Here is a 22,954-nt window from a genome sequence, read left to right as displayed (position 1 = left end):
AAAAGTTTGGGCCCCTCGTCCTAACGGGGAGGCGAACGGCTATATTTGCTGTCCACAGAAAACGCACTGATTCATGCACACACACACACTCACTCCCCAAGATTCATGCTTGTTACCAAAAATAAAATCTAAATGGAACATGAACCTTGTACCAGGAGTTCTTGCGCATGTTCAGCCTTCCCATCCACATGTCTGACAGCAGCATCTGGGTGCAGGTGTGAGCCACAAAGGGCCGCAGGTGGGAGGAGACGGCCAACTTCAAGCAGGTGGAGTTGCTCCAGTTCTTCAGCTCATAGGTGAGCAGCTTCATGGCCATGGTCTCATCCTGCCTGAACGACTGCTCCAGCAGGTCCACCGCCAACGTGCCAAACTCACTGAAATTACGTCAGGACAGATGATTCAGTTCATAACTTTACTTACTGATGGGAGAACTTTGACATGTAATCCAAGCCACACACAGACGTACTTTGAGTACTCCTTGAGCTCCTCTGAGGTGTCGTCCACCACATCGCTCTTCTTGGCCTCGTAGCCCATAGACCGGCAAAGCTTACAGGCCACCAGTGCCTTCGCCATGTTCTCCTCGCCGTGCTGCCAGAAGAAGAGCGACATTTTCTGCCTCTTCATCAGCACAGCCCACACCAGCAGCTCGTTGAAAGGGTAGGGAAACCGCCGCGTCTCTGGGTCGTCTATGTCCACAATCTCTTCTTTGCTTCTCTTTTTGTTCTGCTCGACGGTGGACTCAAGCTAGGAGGAGGGGGAAGAAGCAAACTTTTATTTTTTCCCATTTTACAGTGCCTACTTAGATGAGACAGGCTTTTTTGTCAGTCTCATTCCTTTAATTGTATGGGAGGAGTTTACCTTGGGTTTGTATGGCTGTGCAGTTTTGATGAAGTGGTTGTGCCTCGTCTTCTCCTTCTTGTCAGCCTGCATGCTGAATGACTCGTGACTTTTCCTCAAATGAGAACCGGGACCTGCTGTGTGACGCCCTGACCTCTGCAGCAAATAAATACATATACAAGATTTAATTGATTTATCTTCCACCAACCTCATCATCCAATCACAGCTGAAGGCCTAACACAAACACGCAATGCTTGAACTCAACTGTACCTAAAGTTTTGTTTCAAATATCAAAACAACATGAAACATTTTTTTGACATTTCTACCAAGAATTCCCAGGATGTGAAAAAATTAAAACGCACCCTATTGCTGCCGTGGAGATTGTTGTAAATAATTCTGAAGCGTTTCCTGGTGTAGTTGCACCTGTAAGTCCCGCCCATCAGGTACTCAATAACCAGGCCCACATCAATCAAAGTGATCTTATAGTTTGGAGGCAGATGACTCTACAGGGAGAGACACAAAAACAAAATGGTGCATGAGACTGATGGATAACAGTTAACTGATAAAAATGATACGAGGGAGACAAAATCTACCTGTTTGATGTCTCTAACCAGGTGCAGGAGAGTTGGGTTGTTGCTTGGTTGTTTCTAGAACAGAAGATACAAAACCATTAACAACACTTCTTAACAGACAGTTGATATATTTTATTCTGCCGCATGTGTCATGTCATCATGTTACCGTGTTGTAGAGCTCCTCCAGCCGACTGATTGTCAGGAAGCGGTGCATGCTCACGCCGTTTTCTATGAGCAGCTTGACAAAATCCACCCTGTCCATCACGAGCGCATCCAGCATTGCTTGCTCCAGAGAGCTCACCTAAACACACAAACAGAAGACAAACATGCTGTTATGAGGCATACTTTTATGGCAAATTATTATTTATAAAACAAACACGATGAGGGAGAATACAGCCAAATGACAAAAAATAACAAACCATGCAAGAAAAACAAATAAATATGATCCATCCTCTCATTCACGCTGAAAGCCAGGAATCCCCACGTTTTAAAATAAACACGACCACAGAGGGCAGCTTATGAAGACAACTGTAAGAGGGTTCATGTTACAGTCAAGACAAGCAGTTCATGGCAGCCGGCCCGAGTCCGGTCCCTCGGCTCCTCGGGCTGCAGATTGTGGTCTGCCTAGAATCTGGGGTCATTTTGGGCAAGTCCAAAGGTTTGATGCTATTGCTGAGCTAAGCAAACATCTCTGGAAGCAATGACACACACACACGCAGACACACAAAAACACGTACCAGGAGCTGCTGTCCATACACAAACACATGATTCTTGGCAATGTCGACCCGGTCCCAGGCCAGAGTCAGGACCAGCTGATCGAAGGCAGTCGCGTTTGTGCCTGAAATATACAGGTACAGCCATGAGTAAACACACACACACAAACAGATATGAATTCCCAGGCAAGTAAAGCCTCATTAACTGTGTATCTCCCGTTAGCCAGCTAGCAGGATTAGAGGGGGTTTGGAGAGCAGGGCCAGGGCAGTAATACAGTCAATTACACACTAATACACAGCAGATTAGACAACAAAGTAAATCCCTCGTCAGTCTATTGCTCTCTTCCACAGTAATCTGCCGTATTGTCCACTAGGATCCATCTGAATCAAACAATCATAATCACTGTACACCGTGTAGTTCAAATAAGAACCTCAACAGGAATTTGGACTAAAAATCTCTAAAACGGACTACTTAATAACCTCAGCTTTCACGCTAAGTACTCTACAGTATATTCAGCAACGGCTTTTCCTCTTATCTTCCCATTTAATATCCTGCCTGTTAAATGAATTGAATCATAATGGACGAGAGAAACGGCAGCACTTAATAGTCTTCAAGAGCCTTGAGAGCTTTTGCAGCTCTGGGCCCTTTTGAGGATGAGTTACTGTTTCACCAAGATGACTGCGCCTCAGGCCGACAAATATTTGCCTGGGTGGGCATTTCCAGTCATGGGGCGGTTTGTCTTTTGAGCGTCTGAGCCTGTTTCTCCAGACTATCGATCAGCTGCAGTCAATCACAAATTCCTCGCTTTTGTCTGAAGCCGGCACTGATTTGCTACACCCTGCCACATTCAGAGCGACACCCCCTGCCCTCTTTTGAAACGTTTGTTTTGTACTTGAAATAAAGAACAGGCTGGTCAGAGTTAAAAGTGGGTATTTTTCCTCTTTTTCTAAAGCATACAGAAAGAAGGAACAGCACAGGTGAATGTCCAACTTTTCTCTTTCTTCAACAGTCTGCAGGGGTGAAAAGACAGAGATATGCAGCTCAGGGACTAGCTGTGCTGGAATAAGGAGGCCCTGTGAATGCGAGCAACATGATCTCCTGAGGAACACAAAGAGAAGGGCACACAGGGGGGAAAGCTGTTCTCAAAGCATATCTATATCAGAACAAAAACATTACAGAGTCTTGAAATCTTAATCTCCCAATGCCAACAGCCTCGGCGTATGAATAGACCGAATCAACTTTATGTGACTCTTACTCTCTCAAAGAAGTTCAGAGAGAAGTCAGGCACTAACCTTGGAGTAAAGCCCTCAGAATGGCAACGTCGATGTCCTGGTGCTCCTCGGAGCTGATGTGAAACACAGTTATCTGTTTTCCAGGAAACAAGATAGCACTTATTAACATGTTCCCACAGACATTCTCCAGATGTTTCACAGGTTTGTGATATGCGATACATTAATTTACAAACACAAGACCGGAGTAATTCACAGTTGTCTCTGTGGCAGTGCCAAAACTGCTTCATTGAGTTGACAGCAGCTTCATTTCCTTTGACTTCTTCTGAAGCTTTTGCGTTTCAGGAAGTTTATTAAGCAACTCTGACCTTTGCAGCTTTATTCCGCAGTCATTGAAATGGAGATATAAAAAGGGAACCTGAATGATGAGAGATTAACACGTGATTAATATGCATGAATGTACCAGTTCTTTGCTTTTCATGCACTCCATCAGAGTCTGAAAGAGGTGGATGGCATCACTCTGACTGAAGTTGAAGGTTTTCTTGATGGTTGCGATGATGTCAGTCTCCACTCCGTCAGGAAGTCGTCTGCAGAAGAATTACAGTATAACATGATTACAGTCACGCTTCTCAAAACCCACACGGCTATAAAACGCTCAAAGTATAGGTTTGATTCCGGCACATGTCTGTCTAAATATCCTTCGACAACACAGCGAAGTCCTTAAAGGTCTTTAAAGTCAAAATATTATGTCCACAACACAGGACAACATGTTTTGCATTGTCCCTGAACACCACACACGGCGCCAGGACCTCAAATTTGGCTGAGCCTTTTAATTACAGAAGTGAAGACTGTTTTACATCCGTCCAACTGGTGGTCCCGCTAAAACAGGAACGACAGCATGACTAGCAGCTTAATTATAACACTTTTTAAATCTTATATCCAAGATAGCTGAGATTAGTTTATCAGTGTGAGATAAAACTACAGCCATGAGTTCAATTCAGATTTCATAATTTGCAAATGTAATATATCAGTTCAACCTCAGCCACCAGGGTTTTGTAACGTAAACTAGGGTTAGTTTTACAGTGGAGTACTTTTGGCGTCGGATGACAGCTGCTTGTTTTACTGCATATTTTGTGATATTTTAATATTTCATCACAGAGATTTAGGGTGTGCAGATAAACTTGTCTACAAACCTAATTCCTAACCCTGCTGATAAGGATCCGTGCACATTTCCTCAACCTTTTTGTGCTCTGACTAATGAAGCTCATATTCACAGTCAAGTTAGCCGAGACTCACAGAAAGATACATCCTAAACTGGAGCATCACATGCCGTAGATGGGCAGTAAAACTGGATCCTTACATTGGATCACTGAGGAGTTTTTTTTCCACAAATTAGAGCAAATTTAAAGATTATGAACATATTCTCACTGAGTTAGAGGGTGAACATTTTGTAGCAGTACCTGCAAATATCCCTTACTGATTAAACCTGTCAACAGATTACTTTTAACTGCACTCTGTTTTATAACACACTGGGCTGTGGTTGGCTTGTTAGAAATCCTTCTAGGACAAAAACAGAACAGCGCCACCAACGACGCTGACATTAAAAGGAAATGGGAAAAACAAGGAACATCACTGTCAGAAAACACAGTAAATAAGTCATCACAAACAGCATCGTACTGCCATTTTAGACTGTGAATCTGCTTTTTTACCATTTCTAAATCAAACCTCTAAATATTTGAAAAGAACATGTGCTGAAGTCTTACAAATTGTTATTTGATTCAATGTCGGGTGCGTCATGATTTATTGTTAATATTACTGTTCCTTCACAGTACTCAAAATGAACAAATACTTCTGTAGTGGCAAATTCTTTTGTTTGTTTGCTCATTTTTCCCCCCCACCCATCCCTTTACTCTGCATTTGTGTGAGTCGTACCCTCCCTCCTCTGTCTGCTTGTGGACGTAGGCCAGTATATCAGCAGCGCGGCCGGTCCCCTCACACACCACCACTGGGACAGGGGGGCTCTCCTGAAGGTACTCCAGCACCGTCAGGATCACATTAGGACCCCCCTCAAAGATGACGGCCACGACGGGAACACCCTGACCGATTCCTACAAGTAACAACGGAACAAAAAGAGCGTGTGTCATGTCCGGGTTCCATCATCATCACTTCAGCTTCAACAATCACATAAAACAGCTCCACCCAACTGACAGTTTGAAAGAGGTTGAGATGATAACTGCCAGTTTACTGTTATCACCTAGTTTCTACCAAGCAAAGACATACTGACTTCGTAATGATTGCACCTTACAGTCTACTCCTGTCTGTAGGGTATGTCATGATAATTCACTGAAAGGTCTAACATGCTGTAGGTATTCATGATGTGATCTGCTAAATAACTGCTCAACAACTTCTGTTTGTTGCACTTATGAAGCCAAATTGCTCGTACGTGTGTGCAGGTCTTGGGAAATACTGCTGCACATGTGAAAGCCTTTAATGGCTCCAGAGGAAGCTGCATGTAATCAGATAAATTACGTTCAGTGATGTCACTCAAGGGCTGTTAAGCTGTAACACTACTGAACTCATTGTGGACGGTTAAAAAAACCAATTATCAAAATGGATGCAGCAGAAACAGAGATATCATTTCTTTTATGCCACATTTTCTTCTTCCCTTTCAAAATCTACAACACCAACATTACCCACAATGCAACTTAGCGACTGAGTGAAGGGTGGCAATTCATCACATTACATGCAGCCTCTTCCGCAGCCACAAAAGGGTTTTACTCTTTTCACATATGCGCCTCAGGAAAAGTGGTGGAGTTTCCCTTTAAGCACAGCATTTACATACTCTGATGCAGTAGGTCAGGGGTGTCAAACTGATCCAGTAAAGGGCCATGTGGCTGCAGGTTTTCATTCCAACCAAGCAAGAACACACCTGATCCAAATCAGGTGTGTTCTTGCTTGGTTGGCTGATTGGTTGGCTGATCCAAATCAGGCGTGTTCTTGCTTGGTTGGAATGAAAACCTGCAGCCACATGGCCCTTTACTGGATCAGTTTGACACCCCTGCAGTAGGTGGTGTCATGCACCTTTATAGTTGGTTCTGCCAAAAACCACAGAGGAAGAAGGAGGAGTAGGAGAAGAGCAACATGCAAAACATGTTGTACAAGAAAAAATGTTTCTTTAACACAACCAATCTTATAAGAACTATCAAATATTAAATTAACCCTCTTCGCTCATTAGCTCTTAGCCTTTCTACACTCAGGTGTGCATCAACTACAGTTTATGAACTTCTATATTTATACTAAATATTCAGTTATCTTATCATTATCAGCCATAAAATAAAGTGACACACATGTTAAGTTCAGTTAAATCTTTCTGATGACCAGGTTTATAGCCCTCCGAACAGTAAAATGACCACAAAGAATAATCATCAAGGCAAAAATAAACCTAAGTTGCCAAATGTTTTTAACATGACGCTATGGATTTTAAGTAATTAAATGGATCAAATGTGGTATTTTGACTAGGAGGAGATGAGTATTTAAGTAAGACACACAGAAGATGTCATAGCATTATCTCAGAAGACGATACCCAGACTGTTTCAGCAGATCCTAATTGATCTCACATAATCTCCTGTTTCTCAGGAATCCAAGCAGTCGAATGGAAATGTGAATTTCTGGCTGTACTCACGTGCATGAATTCTTTGGAGGTTGATGTGCTTCTCAAGCTCCCGCCGCAGGTTGACCTCGGCGCCGTACTTGCCCACCGTCCCATCATCCACCAGGAGGAAATGAGAATGCAGATTGTTGAGAACGTTTAGTTTGCTCAGAGGGTTCAGCAGTGTCTGATAAGGAGCTATAATCTGCAGGGTGGACATGACGAGGTGGTAAACGCAGAGAGGAGAGGAGAGAGGGGGTATAAGGAAAGAAAAATGACTTCTGTCATAACGAACATAAAAGTACGAGGATCAATTACAAAAAAAGGTTGTAACAGTTGTCTTACGTCTCTGCCGAGGAGATCATTCCTGTTTTCAATGACTCCCCAGGGTGCGATCCCGATAGTGCAAATTTTCTTCGATGATCTTGAACAGTGCTCTTTGAGAGCGTCTCCAACATGCTTCGCCACACCTTCGGGAGGGATGCATTAAACAGTCAATACATACATTTTTCCTTGGACTGGAGTGGCAAGTTTTTTTATTGCTACTTATCCTTTTGGCATACCTCACCTAAAATTTTGGCAACTGAATAATAAAACTGGCCCCATAACATGTATATATGGTACATGTCAGTACAAATCTATGACCAGTAAAAGTGCAGTTAATACTGCAGGTCCTACTAACCATGTATATGAAAAGAAATAGCCAAAACACCTGAACTTCAGTGACCAAAATGCCACATATAGGGCAAGACCATATTGAGTACATTAGTCCTTGGGGTTGCTTGTGAACCACAATCCTCCGCTAATGGATCTCATGGGTTCAGCAGTAATTTGTGAGCCAGGAGACCATCCTAACTGGCCAGGGTGCCAGAGGAGGCATTAAAAGTAATCACTGGTCTGGGTAATTGACCCTGTGAGTAATGATTTAAACACTATGATCAGACCACACCATCTTTAACACCATGCTGTGGCTGCAGACACACCTGGGCCACTACACACAGCCAAATGACACGCTCTGAGCCCGGTATTACAACTTCTGCTACATCAGCGCATCGTACTGATGGTGGCTGTACAATTTAAGCATGAGAGAGTGTTCATTTAGGGAATCTGTAAGAGGTGGAAAGCAATTACTTATTAGCTGCTATATCTATTCAAAAACAATAATACCAATCGTTTACTACACTCTTACAGCATAACATCACGTTGTAATACTGGCTGTAATATCTTTATCTTATTTTAGCACACTTATTCAGTTCTTGTTTGTTTGTCATTTTTCAGTTCAAATAAAGATGGAGATTTTAATTTCATTGATGCAAGAACCTAAAACCAGTCTGAGCTAGTTTTTTAAGCCTGCGGAGCCACGGTGCCAAGATTTTTTACTCCTGTAGGTTCAAGGAAATCTGTGCCGCCTACGGGCAAAGAAAGTAAAACCATGGCAGAGATTTATGCCTGCCCTTTTTTGGCGGAAAATTACATAACTAGCTTAACCACAGCCACAAATAAAGCAGCTACTAATACTGAATGTGAATCTGTGTTTGTGACAAGAGCTGCAAGCCAGTTTGATTATATGTTCTTCATCTACCTACTGAAGAGGTAAACAGTCTAGTTTCCTTTACTCTTAGCCTTGCTGAGGTGAAACGCAGCAGTAATCCACCATAAAATACATTTGAAAGTTAGTAAAAATACAATCTGATGATCAAGAAACGCTGTAATCCTTCAAATGAAAAAAAAAATCCTCATGACTTTCCAGGAACCTCTCTTAACTATACAATTTTCCAGTAACAACACACCCAGCAGGGGGCACGTGGATGACTAAACTAATCTCTTTATGACCACATACCTGTGTTGACCCCTCCGGTGAGAATCCAGGCCCCGGTGGTGACTGCAGCTTTGATGAGGCCCTTGCCCACAACCTGCTTGATGCGAGGGTGCAGCTCAAAGTTCTGAACTCCTCCATGGACAGAGATTAGGATTTTAGGAAGCTCCATCTGCCACTCCTTCAGCATCAGCCGCAGGATGCTTTCCGGCCGCGAGTCGTAGGACAAACGCACATACTGCCCGAGACACACAAGAAAAGCATGTTCATGTGAATACATACAGCAGAGAAACACAGTAATTTAGGAAGTGGAAACCAACAAACCGTTTTATTTGAAAAATCAGTGAAATGATTGATAAATTACCAAAATAGTTTCAGTTCGTTGACTAATAAGTTGATCCGATTAATCATTTTTATCTACATTGTTCAAAACAACCAGAAATGCAGTACAATATCTGTGTAAGTCAATTTCCTCACAAATCTGCACAACAGTTATCAAACCCTGCCAAGCTTACCTTGGCTCTGTATGAGTGAGACCCTCCCTGGAAGTTGATGACACCATAGGCGTCACAGGGGCTCGCCTCTGTGTGTTTTTCCACCGACCACTCCTCCACAGCGGGCAGGTTGGGGTTTTCACCCAACTTCACGTCCGAGTACTTTGTGGCCAAGCTGGCTGTGAAGCCAACATGCTGCCGGACCAGCCGCCCACAGCAGCACCTGAGGGTGAACAGAATCACTTGTAATTGATAATGCAATTATCAATTATCTATTCAATTGTTCCAGCAGTGATGTTACAAAGCTGTACTACACAGCAGATAAAACTGAATACAGACAATACAACATTTAAATGAAGCTCATTTTATGGCACATTTAGATAGATTTAGATGCTAAACCTTGTGAATTTCCATGCTTTGTACCCTTAAGCAAACAGTTAAGAAATACTTTTTCCATATGGCCCCTGTGTTTCAACGCAAAAACTAAGCTACACACAGAGAAACTAAAAAGAACCTAAAGGACATTCATAACAAAAACACCAGTCAGGGTTTCTGGTAGGAAATTAGCAACACGGATATAAATCTTTGGTATACTAATTCAATATATAATGAATATTAAGAGATGATCTTAAAAATATATTGTGCGAAATGGCTGTAATACATATATTTGGTACTCTGGAGTATTTGGTATGGAGAGCACCAGCTTTTGTTTGTTATGTTAGCATGTTCACTAGCTTACTGCCTACAGCATTACCCAACCTAGAATCACAGACCAAGGAGAACTATTGTCTCTGGTTTTACATAAAAATAAATAATAATAACAAAAAAAAAAAAACCTCTTCACACTTGCACAAACACTGTATAGCATTTACCTGTGTGGAAAACTATTGCAGTATATCAGAGTTTAAGCTAGTGTTATCAGGTCTGTCTTTTCTCTTTCCCTTGTAAGGTGAAAAGTGAAACATCAGCTACCAAAAGATAAACACTCAAGCAAACTGTTGTCCTTGTCAACAAATGCAAAGCAGTCAGACAGGGTTGTGTAAGAACGGCAAAAAAAAAAAAATCTCCTATAACACTAGGGGCGTCTAACAATACAATGTAATACAAGAACAATGTGTTTTCTTTATTTCATCAGCTGGGATGGATGCTGACTTTTTGAAGCTTTAGCATCACTGTCATGTATACAGCTGTCAAGCACATTAAAAAAATACATATTACAGGGTTCTCATCTTAAAACAAGTTGACTAAAAACATTAAATAGACAGCTGGAGAGATTTTTAACCAAATCATGATGCTAAATTTAATTGACTTGGCTCTCTAGAAGGTGATACTTGCTGCTAGCAACAGTTATTTCAGCTGATAAAATTAAGAGTCACTGGCTTGAAATGAGAAGCCCGCTATTGTCACCTCTGTCTGAAATAAAAGACATTTTTTTAAATCCCAACAACCAACCATCATGACAAGGGCTGACACACTTTCAAGGTGAGCTTTACTTTAAATGTGCCTCAACATTGCATTACTACGACAGTTAATGACCAACATAAGCCTCTCCATTTCGTCACCTCCTTTAATGAACTTAGGCGAGAATGCGCATCCTGACAAACAAAGCCTGGAAGTTAATTGTTTCCTGAGGAGGGCTGCTGTTCAGCAGAACTGCGTTGTAAAAGACTTTGCCTGCAGGCCTTTTCTGGTGTAAAGTAACTCGCTAACATGTATTCTTTCAGGCTAATCCTGTCAGGTCACAAAGAGCGAGTGAAACAAATACTTACCGGACTAGCTGCTGGCAAATCTGGCATCCTGGAAGGCATCTGGAAGGAATTTCACAGCAGCATAATTAATCATTAATCTAAATGTAAATAAACTAGGACCTTATACATGTGATACATTTGTAAAGACACAAAGATTTCTCCTGGTTAGAAAGAAGTTCTTAGTGGACGTTTGAGGACATTTTGGAAGGTTATCTGTCGGCTAGGCAGGCAGCCCAGTCAGATTGGCCTTTCACCAAGACAGCCTGATGAAACCTGCCAAGGGGACTCTCACTTTGATCGCAGTCACATGCAGGACTTTGGCCCAGTGTTAAATGGGCCCATGTTCACTAACACCTCCAAATCAACACATACTGAAGTTAGAGGAGAAAAGCCAGTGGCAAATAATTGATGTGAAAGAAAACACGGGGAAAAGAGTAACCCAGTGTCATTGTGAGTTTACAAGAAGAAAGGAAGGAATGTGACTTCTTAAAGTGTAACTAAAAACAACAAAAACAGGAGGTGGTGAAACTGTGGGAAACTACTTGATATTAAATAACTGAAAAATGTTCATTTTTGTTTTTTGTCTGTTGCTTCACTACTGGACAACTTTCATACAAGCTGCTGTATCTTTAATCGAGATATTTCGTGTGGGCTTCTCATGCAAACACGGCACATTATGAATGAGTGGCCTGCACGCCAACCAATAAGAAGCCTTCCATACAGTTTTAACACTGCTCTGTAAAATTCCAGTGAGCCTGCAGAAAAATTCACATCAGTTACTCACATACACACAGAACATAATGTTTTTGGTTTTTTTTAAATTAAAATAACAACTGGTAGGGAAACAAATCATTTAAAATGGGATTCAGAAAATCCAAACATCCTAAATGACAGATTGATAAGAGATTAATCACAAATCCAATCCTGAAGACTGGCAGAAGATATGATAAACAGGTTCATCACTGGTCTTCCCTCTCACTTAACACTGTAATCACAGTGACAGACATAAACATTAAAATTATGTAGAAACAGACTCATTTACTCTTTGGAGAGTAGTGGTTAGGGTTTGGGCCTACTTTAACACACACCATGCAATTACAGCGTTTCCATGGCTATCACCACAAGGCGCACTACAGTACGTCTGAGCACATACCTGTGGGGGTCCTTTGACACTGGAAGTATGTACACACATTCCCTCTTGGTGAAAGTGCTTTCTATCCAGGGTTTCTGGGACTGTGGACAAAGAGAAACAGTTTGTTATTATGAGCAGCGGACAGCCGCTTGTTTGCCGTCCATGCTGCTATTATGTTTGCATTTAATAATTTCAAGCTGCTAAGCAAACTGTTCCCCGGGGATGATAAAAACAAAGCTCCCCTGTGCAGTAATTAAGTGCTTGTACAAACATTATTTCAATTGTAGTTTCACAAAGAAAAACAAGTGAAAAAAAAAACCCACTGTAGATAAATCAAAAGTGTTAAGTTGTCAGTTTTACTTCAGTTAGAGCAGCTTTCTCTGAAAATAATAAACTCCTAACATCCTAAAAGGGAGCTTGTAACCCCTTAATCCAGGATTTAGACTGTGAAAATCAAAAGGGATTAGAAGGTTCAATAAATAAATAAAAAAAAAACTACTAAATTAATTTAGGAGAAACCACAGTTCTGGAGTGTCACCAGCTACAGTCTGCCAACGCTCTAACACTGCAATAAAACAATCTCATCCTTTATCACTGTTCTTTTAAAACAAAGATCTATGTTGGAGGAATTTTCAAATAATGCCTTGCGTCTTATTGTTCCTCCAGTACGTGACCCATGAGCGATTAGCCCCATTAATCCCTTCCAGCACAAAGAGGGGAAACCTGCAAACACTGTCACCTGCTTCACACTAAAGCGTTTCAACTATTCCTGAAACTCAAACAATGGAATTACAACCACCGCAGAGGAAAATACTGTGAACCAGGCAATTACAAGCAAGACATTTCCTGCTGGAGCTGGCTGCAAAAGTTCATTAATAGTTAGTTTTTAGTCCTCTATCTATCCCTCAAGGCAAATCTCAGGCGCCATGAGTCCCATCCATAGCAGATGTTGTTCTACGCTGCTTACAACAAATAGCGGTTTTAACAGAAACAACAAAACAAACAGTAGTCATGCCGCCGCTTGACCAGTGACACCGATCCGCTGTGTGTGTACCTGGATGTCCTCCTCTTCATCTCTGTGTTTAAGGGCTTTGTACAGGAACATACCAAAGCTCCTTCATGCATCTCCTGGACAAACCACAGTCACCACAGTGTCCCCTGACCACTGGATCATCAGCGAAGAATCACCGCGCTTCTCGTAAACGACCTCAACGCAAGTTCCCCACAGGTCTCAAAGTCTACGACGATGCCGTTACCACACAGATCCGGCATAAGTTAAAAGCTGAGTGATCAGTGAGGAGGTTGCAGCCTCCCAACTCCATCCACTGTTAATCTGTAAGAAGGCACTCAGGGGGCAGATGAATGTGTCTGAGACCAACTAGATATTATACTTAGGCTGGGGAGAAAGAGACGAGGGAGGCGGGGGTGTGGGAGAGGATTAGCGGATGGGCAGAGGCCTCAATGATATATACCTAGTTGTCTACTGAAGACGCACCACCAGCTGTGATTCATGCAGTGCACACAAACTCTCTCCCAAACACACTCAGCACCCGCACTTATGCTTCAAGAGGCCCTCTTTTATTTTGAAACTCAGAACGGCCAATAAAAAAACAATTCAGATCAAAGTGAGCTGATGCAACTTAATGTTGACATCTTGATCCGGTGTAGTAATGCAACATGGAACACACATGGGTTCACATATTGACATAAGGTGGTGGCCGTGATATTCACGTCATATTAGGCCTCCCATATGGAAAAATTCTGCATCGTGTGTGTGTGTGCTCACAGATTAAACTCCTCTTCTCACAATAGTGGCAGCACTGCTGGAGAACATGACCACGAGGTGGGAAATGATGACATCAAACATAAACACTGACGAAAGTCTCGGAAGGGGGCCTTGATAATGTCATCTCAATTTAGAGTTGAGACCGCTGACATCAACTTTTTGTCTTATTCAATTTCCATTTTGCTCACATGCTGCTGATCTTGTCTCTATAGCAGTTTCAAAAAGCAGTTGAAAAGTCTTAAAGTTTTACATGTGTTTTGAGCCGATTAAGGATGTGATGAGTGTGAATTATTATTTTTGCAGAGGGGATCATTATCCCCTTTAATATGGATGTATGCTTTGGGCAAACAATGGCCCGAAGGCTTGGTTAACCACAGTTTAGAGACAAACCTTCAATTTAGCTATCTTATCAAAACCACTTATTAAGAAGTGAAAACCAAACCACCTGGAAGGTCGATAACAATCCCTGAATAAACAAAAAAAAAATAAAAAATCTACGTGCATACCTAGCTATGAAAGAAAGACAAAAGTTGTAGAAAAGAAAGTTAAATCTTACTGTTATTCACTTTCTTTTTGATAGTTAGATGAGAAGGTCACTTTCAAATTTGTCCATTTAACATGAAGACAGAGACGGGAGATGTTAGCTAGGCTTAGCATAAAGACTGGAAACCTTGGGAACAGCTAGCCTGAAAATACTTTCTCACATTATCCTCTCTAACAGCGAGTCAACACACATGGTTGTGCCCAAACAGTGCCGCCTCCTCTCACTTACTTAAAGTGATGTCTTCCTGCATATTAGGCAACTTTTAGGCAACTAAACAAGGACAATCCAAGGACACAAGCATGCCCATATGCAAGCAATGCTACAGATCAGTGCTAAGGTAAGGCACGACTACAACTAACTTTGGAATGAACCTGCACCTGAAATACCAAGACGGTGATTCCACTCTTGAAAGAATTTAAAGAGGTTTGTGAAGTTTTTAGTTGTTCTTAAGTTAGCCCAACAGCCATGTGTGCTTCTCAGAGCCAAGATAATCCTCCACAGAGCTCAGACAGCAGTCTCAGTTAAAAGGAAAATGCATTGTGATCAGAACTTAATTAACTTCAATGCCTTTTATGCTTAACACACATTTCACAAACCTTGCTATATCCATCTTAGATGTCATTTTTTTCGCTGAGGCATAGAATATCAATATTTAGAATACATAGAATATATATTTTCAACGTGTTGTATCACAGTTGGAAATGCCATCGTTGTGACAACTCCTCCCCCTCCCTGGTACCAAAATCCATCTGAAAAGCACCTGTAAAGCTCTATAACCTTTTCATAAAGCGAGTCTCCAGTATTTATGCTAAGCTAAGCTAACCTTCTACCGGCTCCAAGTTTATATTTGACAGACAGTCATAAGAGTGTGACTAATCTTCTCAACTCTTCAAGAAGTGGAAGCGTACTTTGCAAAATGTCAAATCGTTCCTTTAAGTTTCTGAATTTTTACACTGGCATTTCGGTAAAGGGAACTTGTATTTGACAATGCAAAACTTGTACATCATAATTTCATTATCAGAAGAAAATGGTACTTGAATATAGTGTTCACTTTATAGCAGATGTAAAAGCGTGTAATTACAACAAAGCTGGTGTCACAGCAGGATAAAAACAGATTCATCTAATAACTTTAATTGGTAGGTTGGGTTCTGGTGAGCGCAGATAGAAATACAGTGGCTATACAGGCTCAGCATTCAGTCTCGAGACGTTTTGAATGCATTCATGAATTTCACTCTGTTGCCTCATTAGTTAGTTATGTTGTTGATGTGATGTTATTCATGAGCTTCCTTCCTTATAATTGAATACCGCAGGTCATTGACTCCTCAGTGCCTCCGTCCTCATTGAATTAGTGACCCAATCTGCATCTGAAATGTAATTCACTGTGGTGATTCACTACCTGCTGAACTAGTGACAGAAGTGAGGCACACCCTGCGACTTAAGGGAGGTCTGCGTTGAACTGTGGATGAACGCCTTCAACAAAAACACCGGTGTCTTCTCGATCTAACAAAGTGTTAATGAGGCAGATAAAGCCGGGCTGTCCCCTGCTAACATGTAACCATGGTACCTGAGAATGTCAGGCAACAAAAGACTTGAGAACTTCAGAGCCTCTGCCAAAAACACACATACACTCACAAGCTCTCTCACTTCCTCGCTCCCTCCCTCTTCCTCTGAGCCCCTGGTTTTATGATTACTCTGTTCCTGTAGGAAATAAACCCGGCACCTTTCCATCTTTCTGCCAACGACTGCATGGGATGCAGAGAGTTTTGATTATCGGCAATTGTTTGTGTGTAGTCATTTTAATCACATATGGTCACTTTATCTTTTAGAGCCACACTGAAGTTCTTTTGCTACGATCCCTCAATATCCCGATACATCTGTAATAGGCCAATATCGGCTGATGTATCGGTCAGGCCCCATTTCCGACTGTGATCTCCCCCCTCCACTCCCACTCACACACTGAACCTTGCCAACTGAGCTCTTCCTTCCCTTCCTTCTTTTTTTTTTCCCCCCAACAATGTAACAAGGCTGGCTGGTGAACCCATCATTCCTCTGGCCCTGCCTGACGTAATACAGGGAGAGATAACATCTGGCTTGGCAAAAGCCATTACCCATTAGAAAGAGTGGAGGATATGGGGTCAGCACTATAGTGTGAGCAGTGGCCACAGAGAAGAGTGGTTCTCAGAGAACCAACAGAAAGAACTAAATTAATTTGTGCAGTTTCATCTTTTTTTGGCCCGTTTACTTTGAGACTTTCCCACTCTTTGTAATGGAAGAGATAAGGTTCGGATTTAACAGAATGTTTTTTTCTAGAAAAATAACAGTAATAAAACTGCTCAACTGCCTCATTTTTCTAATACAGATTCTTTGATTATTACAAATAGATTTTTTATGACAAATGAAACATTGGTATATGGCTATAGCTATAAGCGCGGACACAGAACTGGGGCATCCTCCTCGCTACAGTGAGCAAAGTCTCCCATCATGAGTTTTTTCCACATCGCTGTTTCTCTTTGCATCAAATCACATCACACGAGAAATGTGGTTGTACTGCACAACACGTAGAGGTACAAAATCTGGATATAGACATCGTACTTCTTTTAACTGCCATAAATTAGAGCTGAAATCAGTTACACAATGGACAAAGGGTAAATGGCAAAAATTGTTAAGGTAATTTTTCAAGAAAAAAATGTCAACAAATTCTATAGTTCCAGTTGTGTAAATGTAAAAATCTGCCAGTTGCTTTAGTTTAATGACAGTGCAGTGAGTATCTTTGGGTTTATGCTCCTGGTCATTCAAAACAAGACATATGACGCCTTGGGTGTAAGCGAAATGTGATGGAGTTGTTTTATTATTTTCACAGATTTTAAAGGGCCAAACATTAAACAGTCCATTACTAATCTGCTCCTAATCCTAATCCAGCCGATAACTGACAAATGTTTGATGCATGAACAGAGCAGGTTATTGTCGGGAGTGGGCATGTCGATGACATCAATAAAGTTGAACAGAAAGTAGTGGCTCTTTTCTGCTTGCTTTCCACTGATTCGTTGATATTGCAGATATGCAACTACATGTGGTGTTCATATGAATGCAAAAAACACTCATTATTACATAGGAGTCCTACTCCTTCACACCCAAGGGAGTATTTCCTGCAGGTAAGAACGCATCTGAGATGGACGCTAGACAACATCCCAACCTGACTCTAGTGAAAATGTTTGAGGGGAGGGCCAGGTCTAATCTTTGGTGATCTGAGACCAATCCAAAGTCTTTTTCTGCCTGAGCCGACTTCAAGCGAAGTTCTCCTGAACAAAATAACTCACGACTCAAATCTACCGTCTCTGATTCATAACCATGAAGACCACACTAATAACATGGCAGGAGTTCAAGCACCTTTGAACATTTTCCTTTTAAAGCTGAGGCTGTGATTAATGGTGAAAAAGCTGTGGTACAAATTTAAGCAACAAAAAGAATTAATGAGTGTCCTTAATTATGCACACTTGACATTGACTGTCAAACAGAGGAAGGTCATGAGTGCTCAGAACAAAATGTCCCCAGGTTGTCACAAGTGCCTTACCAAGGAAGGCCACAGTATCAGCACAAGCACAAGTTTAATTGAAATGATTCAATTGTTTTTCTGTTTGAAATCTTCACAATACATCTCATACATCAAGCGAGTCCACGTCAGATCTCAAGTCCAGCCATTGGTGACCTCAGTGTGTGGCTCACATCCAAGTCTCAAGTTTCCAACTCTGCCCAGTGCTACCTGTAAATGTTAGATCCCTGAAATGATAAAGTGTGCTACAAATACTGCTATCCCTTTGACAGGGTCAAAACCGAATCCAACAAGGACTTTAAATAGGCTTCATTAACCGAGATTATATCACACATTTCATTTCAACACAGACGGACCTCATCAATTGGCAATTCTTGCCACATCATACAGCAGTTGTTCAGAGCTCTGGGCCAATAAAACATTGTTAAATGGAGGCGAAGGGTTCACTATGGTCCTATGATAAGATTCCTGGAAAGCTGCACACAGTAGTTAAGTCATTTCATACAGTCATGAGACCAAAGTGTGACGGCTCTCCAGCTCTACCACTTGTAGCCCCTGGACATAGCTCTGAGAAACGGCACAGCATGGGCTGATACCATGCTGGCACGCCACCCCGAGTCCTACCTCCAAGCAGCTGTATAACCTTGAAGTGTAAAGCATGTGATTGCTATTCTTCTCAACATCTGGTGCTCATGGTTATGAGCAGCCAGAAGCCAGGATATAATGTTAGTAGTTAACATTTCTGCAAACCACAGATGCGCCCAAGCTTGTACGTGACCCAGATTGACATTTGTATAAAACGTGCCGTATCAGGTTTAGTTATCCGATTATTACCTGACTTTCACATCGGGAGGTGGAGGGAGCGGTGGTGGAGTTTCAGACAATATAGGCTGCCAAACGGTTTGAGTTTCTGATTTGTAAAGTGTGAAACTACTGCATTTCTTTTGACCAACATTTGTAAGCATGACAGAAACTGGATATTTTTAAAAGGAGAACTCAGGACAATTTCCAGCCATGTTTGTGGCGACCAAAACCGGATATTTTTCCACAGGAAGTTGAGCAATCTCCATCTCCAGCTGTGATCTTGGCAGAAAAAAGCTGGTAGTTTTTAAAAAAGGAGACCTTGGGACAATTCCAGTTTTGTTTGTGGAGACCAAAACAGATATTTTCAGTCAAACCCATTATGTTGTTGCTTAAATCTATCCAGAGCATAAGCACAGCATTGTGACAGAAGAGAAAGAGCTACATTGGACATTAAGAAACATAAAGTTGCAGCATAAAGAAATCTAAAGTGTGAACTTCCCTTTGGTTTTCCAGAAACGTACTTAGTTAACATTTATTCTGGCGACTGGGTTGAGGAAAACACAGGTTTAGGAGACAGCAGCAGGGACAGTGTGGAGTCACAGCTACTGAACTTCTGCTTGAATAAAGAAGTGAGACACTATAAAAGCATAAACATGCATCTCTCTCAGATTGTACATAAGGTATCACATTCCAAATATACTCCGTTAGAATTCCCTCCAGTGCTCTTTGGGTAGTGCACAGCACACGCAAGTCGACTGCTTGACCAGGAGCTGCAGCTCTGCAGAGTGAGCAGGACGCGATTGGGGAGGGGGGCGCCTCAGCTGCATAACAACTACAGAGGCAGGAGTCCATTCATAAAACCAACAAACTGAGACTGTGACCAATTTCTTTAAAAACCCCAGTCCAGGGCCACTGGAAAAACTTTATCAGTCATCTTCAAATGGGCTTGCGTGTGTGGCGCAAATGGATTAGAGCGTGCGATAACAGATCTCAGAGAGGCATGCCTCAGTCACTCTGCAGGCTGCAACATGAACGCAGTTACATACACACACACAAACGCACACGGAATGAACAAACAAACAAACACACACACACACACACACACACACACACACACACACACACACACACACACACACACACACACAAGTGGTGTGGGAGTAGGGAGTCTTTTCTGGAGCACAACAAAGTGATGCAAGGCCATTTTTCTACCAGCTCACAGAGCGCTAAAGCCTGAGCAGAGCACCACTTCAACCATCCACAATTACATAAGAGACCGTGACCCGCAATTGTAAAGGTCTATCAGCGATCAGTGATATAGATAAAACAGCGCCGACTGCTATGATTAACCAGCAGGAGTTCATCAGACTGCTTTCAGACAGGAGCACCGGGAGCGTCCCTCATTCGGGGGTAAGCTGGGGCATGTGATCAGCTCAGGCCGGCAGCTCTGTGGGAAATGAGACAGCCAAAAGACAGGCGCCGGCTGCTGCGGCGTCTCGCAGAATAAAAGGTGTATATATAAAATACCGTACTGTGAGAAGAGACACCATCGGATATCTGGGCAATGACACGTTCCTTAGTCACAACGCAGTGAAATGAACCACTCCGATAAAGGGATCAATGGATCAATTTGGGATAAATTTGTAGCTACTGTCCGTCTTTTGATAGCTGTCGTCCGATCCCTTCTCACCTTCGCCTCGATGTATAAAATGTGGCAATAATCACCTCTAAAACAAGGTTACGTGACGATATGAAATAGTCTAAAGATTCTGTCTCATTATTCAAACCGTGTCTCTAATTTTAATATCTCAGGGTGTGCGAGGCCACGGTGGGGAATTTAACGAATCAATGAACAAGACCATTCGACAGATATTGTCTGATTTCTGAATCAATCACGAGGAACCTTTATCACATCTTTAATTTGTTGGATTCACCCGATCCAGACATCCCCCCCTCTGGGTTAGGGACTATATCACAACATATATAAATATATCATGATAGAAGAAGTTATCCATGTCTCTCCTACTCTGAACTATCTTTGCACAGAGTATACTATGATGTTGTGGATCTTACCCAGCTGAAACGTACTGTGTACAAACAACACTGTGTGGTCAAATCTGACTCACAGCTTTGGCTACCAGTCATCTTTCTCTCTTTTCCATTCACCCTGAGCTCATCGGTCTGCCAGGGCAGGAGGGACTAGACAGGAAATACCTGGTAAAAGAGGGAGGCTGAGCTCGTCACGAGGAGGAGGAAGAAGAGGGCAGATCACAAAATTTACAAACACAAACGCTGAGACGAGTCTTCAGCAGCGTCTGCAGCAGACAGGCCCAAGACATTTTTAACTCCCACCGAGTAGCGCAGAGTCATGAGTGGGCGTACAGAAGTCTAACAACAACCAAAAAAAGGGGGGTCTGAGATAATAAATACACTGTTTTAAAACATCACTTAACTTTCCCCGACGCCGGCGGAATAAAACGAGCCCTCAGTTTGAACAGACTTTGGCAGCCATTCAAGGTGGCATTGACTTGTTACTGGCAATGACAGTGTGTCTTCTTCTCCGACATCTGAGACAGCTTTAGAGAAACGTGTCTTCTTGAAAGTGCCAGCTGCTCTGAAGTGCCCTCTTTGTGTGTGTGTGTGTGTCCGGTGAAGTGGAGCTCTGTTGTCTCTGTCGTCCTAACGGCAAACAAACCGCTGCTAACATCAGCCCAGCTAGCTGATAGCTAGTTAGCTCAGGTTTAGTACCTAGCATTTTGCGCTAGCGAGCTAGCTATTTAGCCTGCTAACGTTAACGCCCGCGTGTGATTTGGGTTTTTTTTTCCCCCTCTTTTCTTTTCTTGCTAGACAGTGTGTCACCGTGTACACTTCACTAGTCCCAGTGTGTTGAATTTTGCAGCACATACAGACGTAGCATAAACAGGTTTAAAAAAAAAAAACCCAACAACACACAAAATAAAGCCACCGGGGTCCAGGCTGGGTGTCTGACAGGCAGCATGCACTGAGAGGAGAGGAGGAAGGGGGGGAACCTGCCACTCAGAGCCCCCCGATCAGTCACGACGATCCTGACAAGACTATTAAAACAAGCCGGGGACTAAACACTCGACTGGTCCAAAACAAAACAAAAAAGCAAAACACAAAACAGGGCTCACGTACCATTCTCTTCACCGTTGAGACTCAGGAAGAGCTGCGTCGTGGCTTTTATCCATCTATCGGCGGTGCTCTCGGTTAGCCTTGGAAGGAAAGCCCGGTGGAGGTTGGAGAGATCCGCTTCGGCTGCAGCTCCAACGGAAGGTTGCTTTTTCATAATTGTGCGACTCCGGACTGACGCTGCATGACGAGCCGGCTGAGTCAGCCTGCACGCTGTCACATGGCCGAGGCGGAGCCAGCGGCCACATGTGCGCTTTGTTTTAGTCCCTAATAAGACACAAGCGGACACCGAGCACAGCCATTATTATACTGACATTATCACAGCTACTAGTAATATGTCAGTGATGTATTGCTACGTTTATATATGTATATAGGCTCTGTGTGTGTTTATTACAGCTTGATGAGCCTAATAATGCACTTTGATTAATAAGTCTATTGTGTTTGTAATGACTGAGCCTACAATTAAACATATGTATTCCTATTTCATAATATAATAGTTTAAAAAAAAAATCTTGGCTAGTTAATAGCAAACTAAAATAGCAGTGTACTATGTAATAAATTTCTCTACACAGACAGTAATGTTCTAACTTAACATATTACTTTAAATTGTAAAGGTAAATTGTAATATAAACGTATCTTGCCCAGCACTATAAGTAGTATCTTGGATTAGACTGCACAGGATGGCGTGAATGTGCATGAGCTTTATATATCAAATATTATATGTCCTCTTCTCAGACCTGCGTGTAGTCATGATATTATATTAAAGTGCTTCCTCCTCTCCCTCAGTGAACAGTGGGACTTGTCTGCTGTGTTCCTGTTGAGCCCTGGGGTAAAGAGTTTAGTATCCAGAAGTGTGCAGAAACCAGACGAAGCTGGCGATCAGACGCTGAGAGGAGAGAGACACCTGGTCGAACAAGGTCAGAGCCTGA

The 22,954-nt window shown here is 42.3% G+C and overlaps 1 protein-coding gene across 3 annotated transcripts in view; it reads right to left on the bottom strand.

Moving 5' to 3' along the window:
* trpm7 (transient receptor potential cation channel, subfamily M, member 7) overlaps nt 1–22,189 on the bottom strand; it is a 39,998-nt gene extending 17,809 nt beyond the window's left edge. The window contains exons 1-17 of one of the 3 annotated variants that reach the window (XM_037095028.1): nt 22,032–22,189; nt 12,213–12,292; nt 11,081–11,119; nt 9,333–9,534; nt 8,842–9,055; nt 7,347–7,471; nt 7,035–7,206; nt 5,285–5,459; nt 3,816–3,939; nt 3,416–3,488; nt 2,147–2,247; nt 1,576–1,710; nt 1,431–1,484; nt 1,200–1,340; nt 859–993; nt 467–744; nt 146–374 (exon numbers count right to left, since the gene is read on the bottom strand). In XM_037095028.1, coding sequence (XP_036950923.1) covers nt 146–374; nt 467–744; nt 859–993; nt 1,200–1,340; nt 1,431–1,484; nt 1,576–1,710; nt 2,147–2,247; nt 3,416–3,488; nt 3,816–3,939; nt 5,285–5,459; nt 7,035–7,206; nt 7,347–7,471; nt 8,842–9,055; nt 9,333–9,534; nt 11,081–11,119; nt 12,213–12,292; nt 22,032–22,034 — 2,280 coding nt within the window. In that variant the 5' untranslated portion in view covers nt 22,035–22,189. Of the gene's footprint in view, nt 1–145; nt 375–466; nt 745–858; nt 994–1,199; nt 1,341–1,430; nt 1,485–1,575; nt 1,711–2,146; nt 2,248–3,415; nt 3,489–3,815; nt 3,940–5,284; nt 5,460–7,034; nt 7,207–7,346; nt 7,472–8,841; nt 9,056–9,332; nt 9,535–11,080; nt 11,120–12,212; nt 12,293–13,245; nt 13,474–22,031 lie in introns of those variants that run through there. The other 2 variants (XM_037095029.1, XM_037095026.1) reach the window with 2 other exon arrangements.
* Between the last annotated feature and the right edge of the window lie 765 nt (nt 22,190–22,954).

Source organism: Acanthopagrus latus, chromosome 4 (genome assembly GCF_904848185.1).
Source record: "Acanthopagrus latus isolate v.2019 chromosome 4, fAcaLat1.1, whole genome shotgun sequence".
Taxonomy (NCBI): Eukaryota; Metazoa; Chordata; class Actinopteri; order Spariformes; family Sparidae; genus Acanthopagrus; species Acanthopagrus latus.
This window is presented reverse-complemented; position numbering and strand designations above follow the sequence as displayed.